Source organism: Saimiri boliviensis, chromosome 5 (assembly GCF_048565385.1).
Source record: "Saimiri boliviensis isolate mSaiBol1 chromosome 5, mSaiBol1.pri, whole genome shotgun sequence".
Classification (NCBI taxonomy): Eukaryota; Metazoa; Chordata; class Mammalia; order Primates; family Cebidae; genus Saimiri; species Saimiri boliviensis.
This window is the reverse complement of record NC_133453.1, coordinates 5,257,987-5,280,439: the sequence shown is the minus strand read 5'-3', so window position 1 is coordinate 5,280,439 and position 22,453 is coordinate 5,257,987. Positions and strand designations below refer to the sequence as shown.

At 40.3% G+C, this 22,453-nt stretch overlaps 1 protein-coding gene and 1 long non-coding RNA gene across 4 annotated transcripts in view; one reads left to right on the top strand and one right to left on the bottom strand.

Moving 5' to 3' along the window:
- The window catches only part of LOC141584522 (uncharacterized), a 62,315-nt gene extending 55,326 nt beyond the window's left edge, over positions 1–6,989 (top strand). The window contains exon 3 of the long non-coding RNA XR_012517589.1: positions 1,044–6,989. This is a non-coding gene — a long non-coding RNA (uncharacterized LOC141584522). The remainder of the gene's footprint in view (positions 1–1,043) is intronic.
- Positions 1–22,453, bottom strand: part of DRC11 (dynein regulatory complex subunit 11) — a 174,468-nt gene that overhangs the window by 101,088 nt on the left and 50,927 nt on the right. For all 3 annotated transcript variants that reach the window (XM_003936741.4, XM_074398811.1, XM_074398812.1), the window contains exon 7: positions 8,641–8,725. In XM_003936741.4, coding sequence (XP_003936790.1) covers positions 8,641–8,725 — 85 coding nt within the window. The remainder of the gene's footprint in view (positions 1–8,640; positions 8,726–22,453) is intronic.

Genomic DNA, 22,453 nt, shown 5'->3' with positions numbered 1-22,453 from the left:
TACACACACACACACACACACACACACACACACAGACACACACACAGACACACAGAGCATACTAACATCCTTGTGTTATGTTGCCAATTTTATAGGTGAAAAACAGTATGTCATTGGAGGTGTCTCGTTTTTAAAACTAATACAAAATTTATTTTGCCTGCACTCCTCAGTTATAATAAAATCTTCCAAGTACACACACACAGATGTACACATGTAAACACACAAATGCACATTATAAACATCAATTTGTCATTTATACAAATGTTAGCATATTATATACAGTGTTCTTGTTCTGCATTTTTCACCTAATAATATATCTTGGCTATCTTTCCTTAGTGGTACATATAGAGCTTCATGGTTCATTTTTTACAGGTATATTGTCACACTTTATTTGTCTGTTCCCCTACCAAATGAGATTGAGGTTATTTCTAATCTTTTGCTATTACTAACATTGTTGCCATGAATAAATGCATGCAAATATCATTTTGCAGGTGGTCAACATATCTGCAGGATAAATTCCTTAAAGTAGAAATACTGGATCAAATGTATGTACATTTGTAATACTGTTAAACTTCCCACCATGGGTTGTATCCATTTAACCTTCTACCAGCAGTGTAAGTGAGGGCCAGTTTCCACATATGCTTGTCATAGTGCATCTTGTTTGCCAGTGGCATGAGTGAAAAATGCAGTTGTTTTGTTTTTTTCAAGAAGCCAATATTGAATTTATTTTTCTCCTGCTCATCAACTCGAGTAAAATCTTCCAAAGTTAAGAATGTACTTTACTGCCTATTAAGTCAGTCATCTTTTTTTTTTTTTGTCCTTAGAGCCAAATCTGGCCTAGTGCCTGTTTTCTTTTTTCAAAATATAATTTTATTGAAGCATATCATATACTCACCCACTTCAAGTGTACAATTCAATAGTTTTTCAGCAAGTACATCAAGTTGTGTTGCACTAGCATAAATCAGTTTTAGAACATTTTTATCACCCCAAAATGATTCCCTCATTTCCATTAATTACTAATCCATTTTCTCTTTCCTCCCTAGGTGTATTAGTCCATTCTCACACTGCTATGAAGAAATGCCCAAGAATAAGTAATTTATAAAGGAAAGAGGTTTAATGACTCACAGGTCTGAATGGATGGGGAGGCCTCAGGAAACTTAACAATCATGGTAGAAGGGGAAGCAAACATTCTTCTTCACATGGCAGCAGGAGAGAGAAGTGCTGAGCAAAGGGGGAAAAGGCCCCTATAAAACCATCAAATCTTGTGCGAACTGACTCATTATCATGAGAACAGCATGAAGGTAACAGCCTGCATGATTCAATTACCTCCTAACAGGTCCCTCCCATGAAAAATGGGCATTATGGGAACTACAATTCAAGATGAGATTTGAGTGGGGACACAATCAAAGCATATCGCCAAGCAAGCACTAATCTACTTTCTGTATCTACAGGTTTACTTTTCCTGGACATTTCATATAAATGGAGTCATATAATATATAGTCTATTGTGTCTAGCTTCTTTCACTTCACATAATGTTTTTATATGGCATAATGTTTTAAGTTCATCCACGTTGTAGTATGTATCAGTTGTGTGTTCCTTTTTAATTGACAAATAATATTCAGTTGCATGGACATACCACATTTTACTTATCTATTCCCCAGTTGATATGTATTTAAGTTGTTTCAAATTTTTGGCAATTATAAGTAATGCTGCTATGAACATTCATCTACAAATGTTTTTGTGTGGATATATGTTTTCATTTCTTTTGGATAGAGTCCTAAGAGAAGAATTGCTAGGTCCTTTGGTAAATTTACGTTTAACTTTTAAAAACTGGCATGACGTTTTCCAAAGTGGCAACATTTTACATTCCCACTGGCAATGTATGAGGGTTTCCTTTTCTCCACAGCTTCAACATCTTATAATTGTCTTTTTTTGGTATCCATCTTCATGAGTGTGATATAGCATTACATTTCAGTTTTAATTTTTATTACCCTAATGACGAATAATGTTGAACATCTTTTCATGTTCTTATTAGCTATCCATATATCTTCCTTTGTGAATTGTCTGTTCAAATCTTTTGCCTGTTTTTTTGATTGAATTGTTTGTCTTCTTATTTGAGGTGTAAGAGTACTTTGTATTTTCTGACTCTAAGTCCTTTAGCAGGTAGATATTTTGCAAATATCTTCTCCCAGTCTACTTGTATTTTCATTTTCTTACTGGTATCTTTTGAAGTACAAAAGTTTTGCATTTTGTTGAGGTTCAGTTGATCAATTTTGTCTGTCAGTGTAGTTTTAATTTGCATTTCTGTTATATGTGTGAGGTTGATCATCTTTTCATATGTTGAACATCTTTTATTACGTTTTGAATTCATTTGGGTTTTCTTTTCTGAGAACTGTCTAGTCATATCCTTTTGCTGTTTTTTTTTTTGAATTGGGTTATTAATCTTTTTCTTATGGAGCTGTGGGAGTTCCTTACATATTAGAAGAAAGGTCTCTTGTCTGTGATACTCATCACAAATAATTCTCTCAGGATGTCATCTGTCATTTTCCTTACTCAGAATAATTTTTTCCACATAGGATTAAACAAATTTTGTGTGTGTGGTTGAATTTATCAGTTTTTTTTTCTGGTATGACTCCTGGATTTGTACTGTGGTTAGAAAGTTCTTTCCCATTATGAGGTTATGACATATTTCTTTCTTAGCTTCTTCTATTCCTTTTGTGTTTTTGTTTTATTTTATATGTAAGTCTTTGATTCATTTGGAATCATTCCAGAGTAAGTATATAAGAGTTAGGAATTTAATTTTCTTTCTTTTATTTTTTTAGATGACAACCTGGCTCTTCTTATAACATGTATTTTCTTTTTTTCTTTCACAGTTGAGATGCTGTCTTTATTATATACTAAATTTCCATATGTACTTGGGTCTATTTCTTGATTTTCTGTTCTTTTTCATTGCTGTGCCTTTTTAGTCTTTTGTCTGTGCCAATGGGCTCCTAAGAATATGTTTAAGTACCTGGCAAAGCTAGTTCCTCCTCATTATGCTTCATTTTCAGAATTCCACTGGTTATTCTTGGTTATTTGCTTTCTACTTAAAGTTTAGTTTGGTCATCCTCCCTGCCTCCTCTCCTCGCAGTGCCCCAATATAATGCCATTGGTATTTTTATTTGGATCATATTATGTTTATAGATGATGTTTAGGAGTCAATATGGTGTTGAGCATTCCCACCTAAGAGCATGGTATGCTTTTCCATTTCTTCACATCCCTCAGGAGTGTTTTAAGTTTTTCTTCACACAGAATGTACATTTATCATTAAGCTTATTCCTGGGCATTTTATCTTTGCATTGTTCCTGTTATAGATGGCCTCTTACATTATATTTTCTAGCTAGCTACTGTTTGTATGCACCACAGCTATTGCTTTCTGCATATTAATTTTGTAATCCCCCATCTCGTTTCTCACATTATTTAAAGTAGTTTTTTAGTTTATTCTCTTTGCTTTTCCAAGTATTGAACATATGTGCAAAAGGTTATCGTTTGCTCCTTCTGTTCCCTTTTCTGTATCTCTGTGTTTTTTCTCTTGTCTAATAGTGTTTAGTAGTTCCTAGATGAGAATGTTAAATAATAGTAGTGATAGTGGCCATTCTTGTATTTTTCCTGACATTCATTAGTGGAAATGTTTCTAGTGAATTATTTAAGCATGATAGTTTTGAACTAAGAAATATTTTATAATGTTCAGCAAGTATCCACCTACTCCAATTTTGTAAAGTTCTATTTTTTTTTAAGTATCAAGAATGGATATTAAGTTTGTACAATGCCCTGGCAGTCTCCACAGTGACAAGCTCATGGTTTTCCCTTTTGGATTTTTAAGTATGATGCAGTGCATTCACAGACATCCTAAACCCAAACCATTCTTGCGTCCTGGAACAATCACCACTTGATTGTGGTGTTTTACTAATTTAATGTGGTGCTGGTTTTAGTGTGCTAATACTTTAGTTAAAATGTTTGTGTTAATACTAATAAGGTAGAATTGTCTGTGTTTTTTTTGTGTGTGTGTGTGTTCAGTCTTTATTGGGGGTTTGGCATCAATGTTATGCTTGTTTCATAAAAAATACTTATATTATTTTTGTGTTTTATTAATATATATTTAACCCTGTATGTATATTGTTATAATGATAATGCTTGACCTACTTTCTACTCATACACCAACTACGATGGCTACTATTACTGCTACTATTAACGTTACTAACAACTGCTAAGGTTTCCTGAAGGGTTTCAATGTACCAAACTCTGTTCTAAGTACCTCATGTGTGTTGTCTCATCTAATCATTACATCAGTGCAGGGAGGTAGGTATTGCTAGTAATCTCCACTTATAGATGAGAAAACTGAATCGGCAGCTAGGGGGAATGAAGCTTGTCTAAGGTTGCAGATCTAGTGTGTGGGGGAATGTTCAGCGATTTGTAATCACCATGCTATTCTGACTCTTCAACTGTCTGCTTTTCAAGGCTAAGCTGCTTTGTGGTCTCCTCTGTTCTCTTTCAACGTGTTAACCAGACATTCTCAATTTTATTTTGTTTTTAAAATGTTTCTCCTGGACAATTTAGATGTTCTACCAAGATTCTTAACCCTATAATCACTACCTTTCTAACCGAACATAAAATGTGTCTGGATGCTTGCCATGGACTTTCAAGACACAACTTGTGTCTGGCAATTTAGCTAGAGGGACAACACCTAAACACATTTTTAAAAAAGTGAAATAACCCCAAATCAAAATGATAACCACTCAAGGCAGGGCTTGACAACCTGCCAAATAATAGGGTTAATATTTAGTGCTCATGGAATTCAGTAGAGGAGGCAGGAGTCCTGTGGAGGGCTGAAGCAGGCTTTGGGAGTGGAGGTTGGCTTCTGATGGAGAAGTGAAGGAAGAGTACTTCCCATGTGTTTAACCCTGAGGGCTCACGGAGCGGGCATAGGGAGGCCAACGCAGGATCAGTCATGCTGAGATCGTGAAACCCTGAGCTACAGCCTGGTTTTTACTGTTGCAGAGACCTTCATGTTACTTAACTAATTCCCTGTTAAAGAACATCAGGCTGTTTTCTTCTTTGTCAATGCAATAAACAAGGCAGACGTGAACAGCATTTATGGCAGGGGTCAGCGAATTATGGTGCATGGGCCAGCTCTGGCCTGCTGCCTGCCCATTTTTGAAATGAAGTGTGATTGGAACACAGCCATGCCCATCATTTACATGTTGTCTATGGGTTCTCTGATGCCTGTATTAGTCTATTCTCACATTGCTATAAAGAACTGCCTGAGACTTGAGTAATTTATAAAGAAAATAGGTTTAATTGACTCACAGTTCTGCATGGCTGGTGAGGCATCAGGAAATTTATAATCATGGTGGAAGCAAGTGTGGCTTACATGGTGGTAGGGTATAGAAAGAGAGAGAGAAAGGAGGGGAGAGGGGGAGAGAGAGAGAGAGAGAGAGAGAGAGAGAGCGCAAAGGAGGAATAGCCCCTTATAAAACCACCAGATCTTGTGAGAATTCACTATTACAAGAACAGTGTGAGGGAAACCACCCCCATCAGGTCTCTCCCTTGACATGTGGGGATTTAAGATGAGATTTGGGTGGGGACACAGAGCCAAACCATATCAATGCCATATTGGCAGAGTTGAGTAGTTGCCAGCAGAGAATGTATGTGCCACAGCCTAAAATATTTACTGTTTGTTCCTTTACAAAAAAAAGGATGTTGACTTCTGACCTATGGCAACTTCTCTTATTATTATTTCTTTAGTATAAATTCCTCATATAGCATTTATGAGCCAAAGCACATACACATGAAAAGTTCAGTTATTTATCTGGTCACATCCCCAAAAAATGTCATGCTAATTTACATATCCAGTAGCAATGTATGAGAATGACTTTTTCCCACATGCACACCAACTACAGTTACTACAATGACTTAGAATTTTTACTAGTCCTATAGGTGAAAAGAGATATGGCAACATTACCTTATAAATTTATTTGCCAGTGAGTTTTAAAATTTTTTCTTATGTTAAATTCCTGTTCATATTATTTGCTTTCTTTCTTCCTTTCTTTTTTTTTTTAAAATCAGGGTGCTCAATTTTTGTTACTATTTTTCTGATAAATCTTTATATATGAAAAATATCCATCGTCATATATGTTGCAAATGTTTTCCTCAGTTATCATATAACTTGAACTTCATTTGGGATATTTTGGGGCCATTTTGCTATTTGAGTTTTATGTAGTTAAATATATGAGCAGATTCTCTTCATGGTGTTTGCTTATGGTGACATACTTACGAAATTTTTCTCCAATTCAAACAATTTCTTTAGTAATATGTGGTTTAACATTTTTACATGTAAATATTTAATTCATCTGAAATTTGTTTTTTATAATAAGACTTTACTTGATTCTGCCAAATGATGAGCCAATTATTATTTACTAAATAATATTATTTATTAGGCTGTCCTTCCCCATTTATTTGAAATGTCATCATTAGACTACTGAATTCTGATATATATATACCTGATTCAGTTTCTGAGCACACTATTCTAAAGTCAGACTACTTGAGTTTGAATCTCAGCTCTGCAACTTATTAAATGTGAATTTGAATTTCTATTATGCTGGTTCACCATTTATGAGCTTGTTTCAAAACATTCACATGCATATTTTATCTCTTCCTTAGCCTGACAACTTCTCAAGAGGAAGGACTTTGAATGTGCATATATAATTTGCAGATTTTTTATCTTCAGAGTTTGGAAAAATTAAATGAGTTGACTCATATAAAGTGCTTGCATCGTACCTGGCACAGAATATTTGTTCAACAAGTGTCTGTTATTTTTGTTATCTGTCCATTCATTTTTCAACATTGTGGTGTTTTGGCTACTTCATATCTTTATAATTTGTTTTATATCAATATGGAAAGTTTCTTATTATAGTTTAAAAAAAACTTTTGGAATATTTCCATGCATTCATTCTTCAGATACTTGAAAATAATTATGTCAATAAAAACTTGTCTTAATTTTAATTGAAATTACTTTAACTTCATAGAATAATGAAAATATAGTGTGTATTTGTACTGTATTGAGTCTTTTTATCCAGATAATTGTTCAATCTATCCTTCAAGTCTTCTTTCATTTTCTTCAGTGAGATTTTGTCAGCATAATCCTGGACAATTCTGTATAATTTGTCAATATAATTTCTTGTTAAATTTATTAGGTTTCCTACAGAGATAGGAATGATAAAATTATCACTTTAAAATATTTATCACTTCTTTCCTTTTTCTTGTTTAATATTTTTTAGAATGTCCATGGAAATATTCACCAGTAGTTCTGATAGCAATTATTCTTTTCTTGATTTTGACATTTTTGTCAACAAACTTAACCTAACAGTTTTATTTCTTTAAGAAAGAAAAAGTTTGGAATTTAATTAAAAAAATTAGAGACTATATTCTCATGGCTATAAAACTAATATTATCTTTATTAAGAAAACTAAATAAATATTATTTAACACTTACTATGCACTCAATTCTATGATTTTAAAGAATCATAAAATAAAGTTCTTGCCCTCAGAAGGTTTATAATCTCATGAAGAAGATAAGCCTTCTATTCTTTGGTTCAGCAAACATTTGTTGAATGCTTATATATGCAAATTAAAAGTCCTTCCTCTTGAGAAGTTGGCAAGCTAAGGAAAAGATAAAGCATGCACATGAATGCTATGAAACAAGCTTGTAAATGGTGAACCAGCATAATAGAAATTCAAATAAAATGCTGCATGTTTGGAGGCCCGCCTTCATCACAGGAAAAGTATCCATGTGAAGTAGTGTAGGGTAAGTGTCAAATGAGTGAGGTTAATAACACAGAGCTTTAGAGGAAGGGTTAGTCACCCAGGTTGTGGGCAGTTGGGGAAAATTTTACTTAGGAAATAAGACAAATTGTCCTTATCGATTTTCACGTTGACAATGCCTCTAATGACTCATCATTGAGTATAATGCAAATCTTCTCTTGGTTTCCATGCTAAATACTGTGAGGCTAAGAAGAATTTTCCTATTCCTAGTTTATGAAGACATTCAAAAAATAGTTTTAGATGTCAGTTTCATCAAATGCCTCTGAAGCATCTATAGAGATGATCAAAGGTGTTTCACTCAAAGAACATTAATAAGTCAAGGAGCTGGGTCTTGTCAGGGGAGCAGGTGCTAAGCAGAAGAGTGCCCAGAGCTCAGGAAGAGAGAGCATAGCACACTCAAAGGAGCAGCAGCATGAGCCGGGAGCACAGGTGAGTGGACTGCTGGAGCCAAGGGCCTGCCGATGGCGTAGGGCATAGAGATGGAGGGATAGGGAAGCTGGGACTAGAACGTGAAGGGCTCCTGCGGTCGAGCTACTCAGAATTTACTAAGAAAGTGACCTTCACAAGTCAGCACATCTCCTTCAAAGATAAGATGGGGAAAAATGAACTCACTTTGAATAAATATGAAAGTACGTACATTGATGAACAGTCAAGAGTATTTCCACGTAAATATTTGTAGGAAAATAACCAAAATCTAATAATGCTATAAACTCACTGATTTTAAAGTTTAGAGGACTGTCACTTGAGATATTTATGTTTTATTTCTCAAGCATATTTGTACCTGTTGTGTGGTCTTGTTAGAAAAAATAATAGCTGACCCTCCTTCTTCAATGTCAGGGTAGTCAGGAAATGTCCCTGTTAAATTTCTGCAGAAAGAAAAAAAAAAAGCATATTAAAATAGAAATGAAGTCCTCCCTTGTTATATACCCCATTTAATTGATTTGCTTATGTTCATTTAAATGAGTGATGGTCCTTAACGGTGGGGGGTTCCCTGTAGATCAAGGGCCAGGCATAGTGTCTTCAAGAAGCAGAAGGAACTGATGACATTCAGTGGCAGGTTTCCTTCCTCTAGAGAATTGTTAGTCTGATAAATATCTCTCTTTAAAACGGATTGTACTTTTTTCCCTCCTTTTTCTTTTTTAATGTTGAGATGCTGTGTTTGAGTTAAGAATGAAGACAGAAACACAAATCATTTCTTCCTGTTTAAAATTAAGGATAAACACAAGATTTTGAAACTAAACAGAAGGATGGAGTTGTCGAAATTACACAATTAGCAACAGTGTGTGAAATACACACCCATGCTTTAGGTTTTAGTTAAGCCTGAGGCCCTATGTTTTATGGGTTCCAAATAGTATTATTTTTCTGTAACCACATGATTTCTACATTTAAAAAAAGCAGACTTTGAAATTTAACATTGAGAATTTCAGAAGGAATAGGTATGTAGTATTCTGAAGAGAAATGGACTTTGACATGAATGTTATATGATCATGTAAGACTACCTGCCAAGTTAGTCCCATTAATTCACAGAAGCACAGAATCTGAGGTTTAGAGGTGACCACCATGTTTAAAATGACTCTTAAAAAGCTAGTTTTCAAACTTTTGGCCTTAGAAGCCCTTTATATTCTTAACAATTTTTGAGGATCCCGAAAAGTATTTGTTAGGTGAGTTATAGCTATTGATAATTTACTGTGTTAAATATTAAATTTGGCTGGGCACAGTGGCTCATGCCTGTGATCCAAACACTTTGGGAGGCTGAGGTGGGAGGATCACTTGAGTCCAGGAGTTTGAACCGGCAGTGAGCCATGACTGCACCACTGCACTCCAGACTGGGTGACAGAACAAGATCCTATATCCAAAATAAACAAATAATTAAAGCTTAGGCATTCATAAAATATCTATTTTAGTACATTTAAAAATAAAGTAAGCTCATTATATGTTAACATAAATAACACTTTATGCATGATGAATATAGTGTCCAAAACTAAAAGAAAAAACTAGCGAGAAGAGTTACCACTTCGCATCTTTTCAAGTCTCCTGTCTGGCTGAATGGCAACTAATGGATGCTTGTTTCTGTTTCTGCACTCAGCCTGCGGAAATCTGTTATTTTGGATGAAGTATAGGAAGAAAATCTGTCCTCACGTGGATGAGTTAATAGAACAAGAAGCAGTATTTTAATATCCTTTTTAGCTAACTGTGAATATTCCGCTTTGATCCTACACCACAGCTAGACAAGTCATAGCTTCCTAAAGACCAGCTGTGATGTGGAATCTGAACCTGTATCAATGAACTTTCCCTCTCTCTGTCACGTGAAAATCCATGGATCTGTCTTGTGCCTGGAATAGACCTTTGATCCATGCATGATTTTGTGGCCTCAGCTCAAATTTTACCATTGGCAACAACCACTACGGATGGTTTGTTCTTCTTCAGGTTCATTGGATTCACTTTTGAGAAAAAGTCTCCGCAAAACCCAAAGTCCAGAGTTTGTCAGTTGTTTTCTCAAGAGAAAGATGATGTTCCGTTAAGAAGTGGCTGGTTCAGTCTGAGTCTTATCCCCCTCACAGGCGTTTCTTGGAGACGATCTTCGCGCTTCGGTGTGCAGCAGAAGGGATTTATAAGCACTTCTGATTTTGTGATATAGAATGTTAAAAAGCTATGTATTTCAAGGGTCAAGTCTGAATCATATTATTTTTTACTGCATCCTCAAAAACATTGCCAAATAAAATACGAGTTGAAGGAAAAATAATAATTTTAGGTTCTGGGTTACATGTGCAGGACGTGCAGCTCTGGTACATGGGTAAATGTGTGCCTTGGTGGTTTGCTGCACAGATCCACCCATCACGTTAGTATTAAGCCCAGAGTCCATTAGCTGTTCTTCCTGATGCTCTCCCTCCCTCAATCCGCTGCCGCAACAGGCCCTAACCATGTGTCCATGTGTGTTGTTCTCCTCCACGTGTCTGTGGGAGACACATGGTTCTCACTGTCCTCACTGTTCAGCTCCCACGCTTAAGTGAGAACATGCAGTGTTTGGTGGTTTTCTGTTCCTGCATTAGTTAACTGAGGATAACAACTTCCATGTTCCTGCAAAGGACATGATGTCATTCCTTTTTATGGCTACATAGTATTCCATGGTACCACAGTTTCTTTATCCAGTCTATCATTGATGGGCATTTGGGCTGACTTCATGTCTTTGCTATTGTGAATGGTGCTGCAATGAACATATGCACGCAGGTATCTTTATAAAAGAATGATTTTTTTTTTTTTTGAGACAGAGTCTCACTCTCTCACCAGGCTGAGTGCAGTGGCACAATCTCGGCTGACTGCAACCTCTGCCTTCTGGGTTCAAGTGATTCTCCTGCCTCCCAAGTAGCGGGAATTACAGGCACCTGCCACCATGCCTGGCTAATTTTTAAATTTTTTTCTGTATTTTTAGTAGAGATGGATTTCACCATGTTAACCAGGATGTTCTCAATCTCCTGACCTCCAGATCTGCCCACCTCAGCCACATGGCCGATGCGGATATTGGGCCCCAGATGCTGCTTGTCCACAAGACTCATGTCTCAAACCTTGTTAAACTGAGCATGCTCTGTCTCAGACCTGTGCATATCCCAGCCTGGACAGGGCTTGGAGAGAAACCACGAATACGTTAGGACTCAAAATGAGAGCAGTGCTTTCCTCACTCCCATGCACGTTATTCTTTCAATGGCCACTTTCACAAGGAACCCCGCTGCGTAATTTTATTTTCATGTTATAAAGCTTGAGTGTTTTTGAGGACTCTAAACAAACACAGTGACATATGAAAAAGCTAAAAAGAACTTCTAAGTTGGAATTCTTAATTATGGAACGCATCAACTGTCATACTAGAATTTAATAATATTACATTATCGTGGTGCTTTTTGCAAAGATGATATTAAATATTTTATTATCTATTTATTTTAGACAGTCTTGCTCTGTCACTCAGGCTGGAATGCAGTGGTGTGATATTGGCTCACTGCAACCTCTGCCTCCTGTGTTCAAGTGATTTTTGTGCCTCGGTCTGAGTGGCTGGAGCTGCAGGTTTGTGCCACCACGCCCAGCTAATTTTTTTTTCTTTTTTTTTGTATTTTTAGTAGAGATAGGGTTCACCATGCTGACCAGGCTAGTCTTGAACTCCTGATCTCAGATGATCCACCCACCCCAGCCACTCAAAGTGCTGGGATTACAGGCATGAGCCACCATGCCTGGCCTATTTTTAATAGATGAACATCTTTAGTTTTCCTATGTCATGTTAGTTTATATAAGAAGTCATAATCTGAAATTTAATTAGTCTTATCCTTAAAGAATGAAAAAACTGTTGTAGGGTACACATTAAAAACATAAAGACACATGCACACCTATGTTTATTGCAGCACTGTTCACAATAGCAAAGACTTGGAACCAACCCAAATGCTCATCAATGATAGACTGGATAAAGAAAATATGGCACATACACACCATGGAATACTATGCAGCCATAAAAACGAATGAGTTCATGTCCTTTGCAGGGACATGGATGAAGCTGAAAACCATCATTCTCAGCAAACTAACACAAGAAAAGAAAACCAGACACCACATGTTCTCAGTCATAAGTGGGAGTTAAACAATTAGAACATATGGACATAGGAAGGGGAACATCACACACTGGGGCCTGTTGGGGAGCGGGGGTCTAGGGGAGGGATAGCATTAGGAGAAATACCTAATGTAGATGATGGGTGGATGGGTGCAGCGAACCACCATGGCACGTGTAGTGTATACAAACCTGCATGTTCTGCACATGTATCCCAGAACTTAGAGTATAATTACATATAGGTATAATTTGTACTAGAAAGTGACAATATGCCTGATAGCTCTTTATCACACAGAGACACACCCACACATGCTTGTGCAAACACATGCGTGTGCACTATCCCTTTCCTGCTCACTGCACTCCATCTATCCCTCCTATGGGTGACTAGGTGGGCCTCTGTTCCCACAGAGGTTGGTTCCCTGCTGTTCAGTGTTCCAGGACGCCCTGGGTTCACACTAAGTCTCTCCTTGGCCCCTTCCCTGTGACTTGGCTACTTGGAGCATGCTAAGAGAGACAGGATGAATTCTATTTTATATTCCTGAGCCTTCAGCCCCTTGGCTGTGGGATTTCCCCCTCCCCCTATTTTCAGCTGTGTCCTGGGTACAAACAGGACGCATTCTGACACATGAGCCTCCTCAGAACTGAGGCACTGCCGGTCCCGCTCCTGCTGGTAAATGTAAGGAAAGGTGATGAGTGCTCTGTGCTTTGTGCTTAGCACGCTGCACGAGGTGTAAAACCTTCAGGAGAGAGGGGTGATGATCACAGACCAGGGAATGGAAAATATTTGGCTCCCACAATGTTTCTGGTGCAGATGGCGTCTGAGGCACTGACTGCAGGTGACAGCCATCTGCGGACGTCCCCAGGAGTAACTCAGGACCCGAAATTACAGGGCATCGGGAAGATAGTTCATTTGGTTAAAAGTGGAAACCAAAGTCTCTGCTTTTTGTGGAAACTGATTTCTCTGAGCCGCCCTCTTGCCCTCATGGGCACGTACCCTGTCTTTGTTTGCTCGGGGTCCCAGATCCCTGGAGAGGCATAAGGTGTCCTTTGGATGCCTGGACACACATCTTCACCAACTGTGGTGCCTGGAATACTCAGGCAGAATGCCTGGAAAACCCTCTGCTATGCCTAGGGCTGACACATGATGTGGGCATCCATAGTATTCAAGCAAGTGGAATTGCAAGATGCTGGGCTCTGGGCCCTGGACAGGCCCTGCCAGCCACACACACCTCAGGGCTCAAGTGCTGTCCGCACATGTCCCAGGGAGAGAAGGGAGAGGAGCCACCACCTCCAAGAGCCGATTCATCCCCCTTGGACCTGTCTTGCCACTTCTCCAACTATGGCTGCCGGGCATGGGGTCTCTCAGGCCCTTAGCATCTCCCACCTCATGCTCCTGGGGACCCTCTCTTCCTTCCATGCCTCATCCCAATCAGACACTCCCCCACAGATCCATAGGACGCTCACATCTCACTCATTTAACAAACACGCAGCTTTCTGAGCTCCCAGCCTCCTCCAGTGACTCTCTCATCCCTGTCTCCTTCTCACCCTGGCTCTTCAAGAACTCTGTGGTCCCTCTCCCCATTAAAGTAGCTCTCACAGGGGGTGATGGGCTGTGCTGTGCCCCTGCCCACCAATAGTCAATAGTCACATGCAGATGCCCCAGCTGCCAATACCTCAGGATGCGACCAGGCTGGACTGCAGAGGTAGCTGGTGGAGACGCAGCCGTGCTGGAGTAGAAGGGCTGCACCCAGTAGGGCAGGTGTCTTCGTGAGAAGAAGAAACGAAGGGAAGACACTGTGAAGAGAACGTGGGAGCCGCCGAGAAGAGAGGCCTGGACAGAAAGGTCCCCAGTGCCAGAACAGTTGGGGACCGCTGTGCGACAGATCTCCGCATCTCCTCCATGAGAGTGTCCGCTCACGTTTTAAAAAGATCACTCCTACAGAGGAGTGTACTCCCTACAAAAGGCTCCAGCATTTGCCTGTAGGTGACTAAACGTTAACTAATGGCACGGAAACGCCTGATAAACTTACAATGGTCTTATCAAATCAGCTTTCCCAAACTTTCTGTTCCTGGGTGACTTTGCCTTTCTTGTTTCTCCTCTTCTGCTTTGTTCTGTAGGTTTGGGTGAAATGAGAGAGTCCTCACACAGATAGTCCAGGTTATATTTTTCATGCGACCACGTGATGAGTTCCATTTTCTGCCTTGCTTGTTCCATTTGGTGGTTTGGATGCCCAGTTGAAGAGCCGGCTTTGACCTTGCCTGTTGCAGCAATCCGAGCAAACGAAAGCTGGCCAGGGGGACGGTGGGGGAGGGTGGATTCGGGAATGACATTGTAGCACATGCTGCACAGAAACCTCATAAATCAGCAAAACGATGAAAGTTCGCAGACAATCAAGTGGCTTTGGAATTCAGATTCAAAGTATAATTGAGGGAATGCTGCAATTTAAATAATCATTATGTACAAATGCAGCATATTTAACACAATGATTTTGCAGAGGATTTTGTGTTAAAATTGTTTTAAGTAGGAAAGATCTCTGCATCTGTTAAAGTGTTTCACAGACCGCAAAGAGAAACCGAGATAATCATCCCCCCAAAGATACACACCTCAGTAAGACCACTGGCTGTGAGATGAGGGGGAGATTATTTCATTTGATCAAAAAACTTAAACTATGCAAGATGATTAGGGAGGACCTCTCTGATATGACGGCATTTGAGAAAAACCTTAAAGCAAGTGAATGAATGTGTCACTTGGTGTATTTTTAATTATTTACACTCACTCTGTCACCCAGGCTGAGTGCGGTGATGTGATTTTGGCTCACTGTACCCTCTGCTTCCCAGGTTCAAGCAATTCTCCTGCCTCTGCCTCCTGAGTAGCTGGGATTACAAACATGGGCCACCATGTCTGGCTGATTTTTGTATTTTCAGTAGAGACAGGGTTTCACCATGTTGCCCAGACTGGTCTCGAATTCCTGGGCTCAAGTGATCTGACTGCCTTGGCCTCCCAAAGTGCTGGAATTAAAGGCATGAGCCACCATGCTTGGCTGTATTTACTCTTAGTATTTTTAAATTAAGGGTACAGGCTCTGAGGGGGGCAGGGGCTCCAGAGTGCCCAAGGTGCAGCTGGGAGAGCAGAGCTGCTGGAAGGTGGCGGCACGAGGCAGGGGGTGGGGGCGGAGAGTGTCACGCAGGCTGCTATGAGTGGAGACGCCATGAAATTTTGTCTCCAGAGTAGGGCATCTTTAAGAATGACAGAGGGCACTATTAATGGAACATAAACTGGGCTTGACCCTAGTAAACTGGGACATAGATTCACCTAAGTGTATGGGCATTGGTTTCATTCTGAGAGCCGAGACGTGGCAGGATGCGCCTTCTGCTTTAAAAGGATCACTCTGCTGTAGGAGGCACCTGCCCGAGGCACCACTGTGCCACAATGCCAGGGCCAGCCAGACCTACCCGCTCTCTCGCCTCCGCAATACTTAATTTTGTCCACGGGGTGTTTGCTGGCAGTCGAGTGACTCAGGCAGTGCTGCTGCCATTTCCTTATCGTGCCTGGAAGGTTTTCCACCAAGCCACACAGCCTGGAGGCAGGGGCTGGGACTCCCTCGGGACAGAGGAACCCCTTTGCACTGTCAGAGGCAGTGTGCCTGCCTCGCTGGCCTGTCTGGACCAGCGGCTCTAGATTCACTTCAGGTCATTTCGGTTCATCGCTTACAGGCGTCTCTGCTGGCCGCAGCAATCTGTTCTGAGAATCAGACGCTCTGCGCAGGAAACACTCTCCGGAGGCCTATTTCTCATTATTTTAAATGGGAAGAATTAAGACGCCTTACATGTTAACTACCTCTCCTCCCCAGCCAGTGTTTTGTCGGATGATGGAAGCACGCTGGGCAAAGCCTGCTCACTTCCTGAAATAAAGTTAAGAGGAAAGACCAGGCTGTGAAGAGACATGAGTTGCCACTTTGTTTCTGGTTGAAATAAAAAGGGACAGGAGGAGAAACCCCTCTGTGTGTATTTACGGTTGCAGGTGCTCGCAGACAGGCAAGAAGCTGTCCACCTGGATGAGCTGCGAGGCATGGGGCTGCGGGGAGGGAGGCTGCTAATTTAAAAACACACATTTCAGTATTATTGTCCTTGCTACAGCAAATAGGAACCATGTAATTCAATAAAACAATAGAATGATTTGTGACAAAAACAAATGTCACGTTTGGTTTTATGTCTTAGTTTTAGAGTTTGATTATTGACTTCATAATTTTTACAGTGGAATGGGTCCAATTTTCTTTGAAAAATCTTGTTTCTAGAGTTAGAAAATTGTGACCTGTTTTTAGGGGAGTTACATTCTCTCTTCGGCTCTCTACTCTCTGTTGGCTTTAACAATTAAAGCACTCTAGTTATTGCGACTCTGTGATTTTCTGTTCCCGTTCAGTGTCTAACCTCCATTTATCAGACATTCCTCATTGCCATGGACTTTGATCAGCTCCTGGGCTCTCCACTGTGATGTATGCTTATGCTCTTGTATCAATGTAACGCATTTACCTTATTTTTCTTTATAATAAACTCGAAGATTCTGTGCCATTTGTCCCTCCTTATTGTTCTCATTTTATTTTAATCCTAATGACTTCAACAACTATGTTTTCAAGTTCAATAAATAATCCCGTTGGGATTTTAATTGAAATTGCGTTATCCCTATAAATTACCTAGAGGAGATTTATCATCTTCTCATTTAACCAGGAACACAGTGCGTTTCTTCATTTATTCAAGTCTTTTCTCATTTCTTCCTTTTAACAATCATAGGCTTAACTGTTCGTAAAGTTCTTATACTTTTCTTTCACATTTAGCCCCTCATTGATTGTTAAAAATACGTTTTGTCACTTTCATTATTCATTTTTATTTCCTTTTCATGTCATTGTATAATTTATATGATGGAACTAATTATATTGGGGCAAAGACCATCTACATTATCCTTTCCTTTCCTGGGAAGACCTATAGTGCTTCTCCATTAAGAGTATAGTTGTTTTCTTTAAAAAATACTGGGTTTTTACATTCTTTCATAACATTCCTATAGACTATTTTATGCCAGATACTGTGCTGGGAAAAGGCAGTGAACAGAAGACACAAAAATCCCTGTCTTTACTGAGCTTACATTTTATTTGTTGTGAATTAACCTTTTCTATTAAAAAAAAATTTTAAAATAAGATGAGCAATTTTCTTTATTTCTTTATTTTATTTTATTTTATGTTTGGAGATGGGGTCTCACTCTGTCACCCAGGCTGGAGTATAATGGCACGATCTCGGCTCACTGCAACCTCCACCTCCCGGGTTCAACTGATTCTCCTGCCTCAGCTTCCTGAGTAGCCGGGATTACAGGTGCACGCTGCCACACCCAGCTAATTTTTTGTATTTTAGTAGAGATGGGGTTTCACCATTTTGTCCAGGCTGGTCTCGAACTCGTGAGCTCAGGCAATCCGCCCACTTCAGCCTCCCAAAGTGCTAAAATTACAGGCGTGAGCCACTGCACTTGGCCAAGATGAGTAATTTTATTAAATGCCTTTCACGTATGAACTTAAAATGATAAGGCTCACAGATGGGGAGCCCAGCAGAAACCACCGGCCAAGGACACCACGCTGTATGTGTGAAGGCTCCAACCAGAAACTTTAAAATAAAGCTTTACACCCGATAAAGAAGCAGTTGGAAGGCTAGATGTATAATGAAAATTGTATTTTACTGGAAAGGACGAAGCCCAGGGCAGCTGCCATTGATTAGTTACCTGAGTGATTTGAGCAAATCATGGTATCATCGTGGGAACTTGGTTAGTTTTCCTCTTTGCAGAATGGTACAATTGAACTAGCTTTATTCAGTTAGTTATTTAAAAATAAGTATGTATAAGAAAAGTATGTATGCCTATTAGACAATTTTCACAGTTCCTTTCAGCTCTGGAAACTCTGTGATATTCATGTGACAAATGCTGGGGAGGGCAATGGTAATTTTTAAAATAATTTGTTCAACGAAGAATGTTACTTTCTTAATAGAAACACATTCAACACAACCATCTGCCTTTATATTTTTTTATTTGCAAAAGCTGGAGAAGAGAAACATGCATACCTGATACATTTCAGTTAGCAAATGTGAGGTATGGCGCATTTGGTCAAGTTAAGGGCTATTAAAAATGTATGCATATTTTAAAAAATTCTTGCACCAATGTGAAAATGGCCATCTCTAGAGTTTGCAGTGATTTAGAAAGCAGAGCTACTATAGTGATCAATCTTTCCCCTGAGGTCCGACACTGAGCTTCAAAGGGCCTCAGCATTTCAGACTCACAGGACAGAGATTTATCTGTGTTTCATCAAGTATGAAAAATATGTGGATGGAGGGGTTTCCGGCCGGTCCCCCCCAAGTCAGCCAGCCACCTCCATTAATGTCAGCAGGCCCATAAATTTTTCCTGCGTTCTAAAGAAAGCAGCTTGTGCCACTGCACGGAAGCCTCCGAAGGTGTCAGTTGCTGCCTATAAATTCACTTACACTCAATAAAGGCAATTGAATGCACATGGACTTAATTACCACGGCCCTCCTTGTGAAACTGAGGGGCTCGCCCGGTTCTCAAAGGAGAGGAGGAAAAAGTAGTATGCGAAGCAAGGCAATCTCTTAGTGGCACATTACAAAATCTGATTTATTCATTGGTGTTTCTACTTATTAGTGGGATGTTCTCAGCAGTTATCACTCAAGACCGAAGTGTCCTTCTTGATTCAAAAGTATTATCTTGAATTCTACTCAGGCTTGGATCCTGCAGGAACCTCCCTATCCAACCTCCTTTTTTTAAATTTTATTAAAAGGAACAATATATTACTCAGCACGCAATTGGCTAGTTTGGTTCTGGTTACTCTTGTGGCTCAGAAAATGAGATGCATGCTTTATTTTCACCTTTCTTAAATATTTACTTGTGTAGAAAAATAAACACCCACACAAGAGGAGAATGCCTTAGGAAGGGATGGATTTTCCCATTCAAAGGCACGGTGGTCCCTTTCTCTTCACTGACACATCGTTCAAAACCTCTGCCAGCATTCCCCTGGCAGCTCCTCCTCACTCACAGGAGCGGGTGCTTCCCTTTTCTGTTTCTTTCCCCCCTCTCCTTCCTTCCTTACTTCCTTCCCTCCATCCCTCTCTCCCTTCCTCCCTCCCTCCCTCTCTTCCTTCCTTCCTCCCTCCCTCCCCGCTTTATTTCTCTCCTTATCTCTCTCTCTCTTTCTTTCTTTTGAAGGAGTCTCGCTCTGCCGCCAGGCTGGAGTGCAGTGGTGTAATCCTGGCTCACTGCAACCTCCACTTCCCAGGTTCCAGCGATTCTCCAGCCTTAGCCTCCCAAGTGGCTGGGACTACGGGCACCTGCCACCACATCCAGCTATTTTTTTTTTTTTTTTGTATTTTTTAGTACAGATGTGGTTTCGCCATGTTGGCCAGGATGATCTCAATCTCTTGACCTTGCAATCTGCCCGCCTTGGTCTCCCAAAGTGCTGGGATTAGAGGCGCGAGCCTGGCCTCGTTCCCTTTTCTAACTCAGGAATCTAGAAAGCTTAGGAAAACAGACATAGGAGAAAAGTTAAGTTAGCAAAATGTTCTAGTCACTTAGATTTGGACTCACTTCTTATGGACTGCTTTTGAAAAAAAGTCGTCTTTTACAAGCAGCAACAAGAGTGAGTTGCAGAAAAGGACATCTTTAGGGTCTAGAGGTGAGCTTTGACGACCCCCCAGCCTCATTTGATCAAGTGGTAAATGAATATTTATCATATTTATAAAACACAAAGGCATGATTGTTTCTGTTCAAAGCAACACATACATGGTGACATACATCTCTAAACGACACAGAAATTAAGAGTGTGCTGGAACTAACTGAATGGTTCTATATCCAAAGAACAGCGCTGTCCCCTGCTGCAGATGCATTTAGTACTGTAAAGAACATGACTCCGAGTCCTCTTACTTCCCCAGTTACGGTGACCGCAGCAGAGAGGTGATAGATTTGAGGTCCTTCACTTTCCCAGAATCGCACCAATTTTATTATTATTATTTTTTTGAGACAGAGTCTCACTCTGTCACCCAGGCTGGAGTGCAGTGTTGTGATCTCGGCTCACTGCAACCTCCACCTCCCAGATTCAAGTGATTCTCCTGCCAAAGTCTCCCAAGTAGCTGAGGTTACCGGCTCCCACTACCATGCCTGGCTATTTTTTTTGTATTTGTAGTAGAGACGGGATTTCATCATGTTGGCCAGGCTGGTCTCGAACTCTTGACCTCAGGTGATCTGCCTGCCTTAGACTCCCAAATTGCTGGAATTACAGGCGTGAGCCTCTGTACCCCTTCCAGTTTTAATTTTTTTTTTTTAGCAATGTCCTTCGCCTCTTTAGCGTAATTCTCTGCCCTGGATGGCATGCAGAGGGCAGCAGTCACTGTTTAGCCCATGGGTTCTCAAGGTCACTCTCCATCAGCAGCAGCAGGGAGCCCGTGTATCACTTGCCTTTCAGTGGGATGGACAGAGAGGCATACTAGAGGGTATGCTGGGACCCAAGGGTACAACCTGGCACAGGCTATGGGTTCGTAAAATCCATTCAGTGCCTTTGCCAAAGATCCCCAAACTGTCTTTCATCATGACTTGGCGCCTGGATAAACCAAGAGAACCTAGAGTTGCTGGGTGTTCTTAATTTGTTTTACTGTGACAACTGACATCAAAACTTGCAATTTCACTCGAGCTGTGCACCTGTCCCTGAGGCCTTGGTGAATAATGCCTGGACGGTAAGTTCTCATCCTACCTCTTCTTCCATTCAACCTCATATATTTTCCACCAAAGCAAACAGTAGAAAAATGTTATTTGCCTTCTCATATGAGTAACCTACACATGGATGCACATCTCTATAGATTACACCTGCTTTTGAGAATTTACCGAAAATATAATTACACAAGGAATTCAAAATAATGAGCCTCTAACTCACCTCTCTGTATGTGACCATCAGTCTCCCTCTGTCTTTCTAAAACCTCTTTTTTTCATGCTGAAAGTAATTCATGCTCCATGCAGAAAACTTGGACTACAAAGGGAAAGAACCATACAGCCGTGGTCCTCAGAAGATATCTATTGCGAACCTTCAGGGGGCTTCCTTTGATGTCCTTAGAAGTCCTCAGAGAGAACAGTTCTGAACTTTCTCTTGAGAAACAATTCCAGTTTTACACAATGGTCGCGTTTCAAAAAGTCTCTACTCATCTAGATTGTAGTTCTCAATCTGCCAGTAACTAAGCAGATTTTTATCCAAGTTACCTGACTTTTCCGAGTCTGCTTTGTCATCTATAAAATAATTAGGGCAAGCCACAGCCAGCTTTCTCAAATCCTACAATTCTTCTCCTTTTCTCTTTCCCCCTCCTCTGTCTTTTTCTCTTTTCCTTTTAACTACACAGAACACCATCACTACACTCTGCATGAAGATGCTAAGAAGTAGGAGAGAGGGAATTAGGAGCTAGGAAAGACCTAGGTTCCCAGGTGGCACCTAACGAGCCATATGACTTTATGCAGTCACCATCTGTTTCTAACAAAATAAGGCTGACCACCTCCCACTCCTCTGCACCACGTGGCTGAGGACACTCATGTTGGCACGTTCGGGAGGAGACCAACTTGGTGTTGTAGGAATATGATAGAGATCTGAATATGAATTCCAGCCTTGCCTCTTATGAGCCATGAGTCCTGAGAAAGCCACTGAACATGTCTGAGCCTAGGGTTCCCACGACAGCTTCCTGGGGCAGCACCTGGTGCCGTCCCCTTGCAGTAGCGAAATGCAAGTTCATCTGAGAGAAAGGACCAGCTTTTATTTATTTATTTATTTTTGAGACTGAGTCTTGCTCTGTTGCCCAGGCTGGATGGAGTGCAGTGGCACGATCTTGACTCACTTCCACCTCTGCCTCCCGGGTTCAAGCAATTCTCTGCCTCAGCCTCCCAAGTACTTGGGATTACAGGCACCCGCTATCATGCCTGGCTAAGTTTTGTATTTTT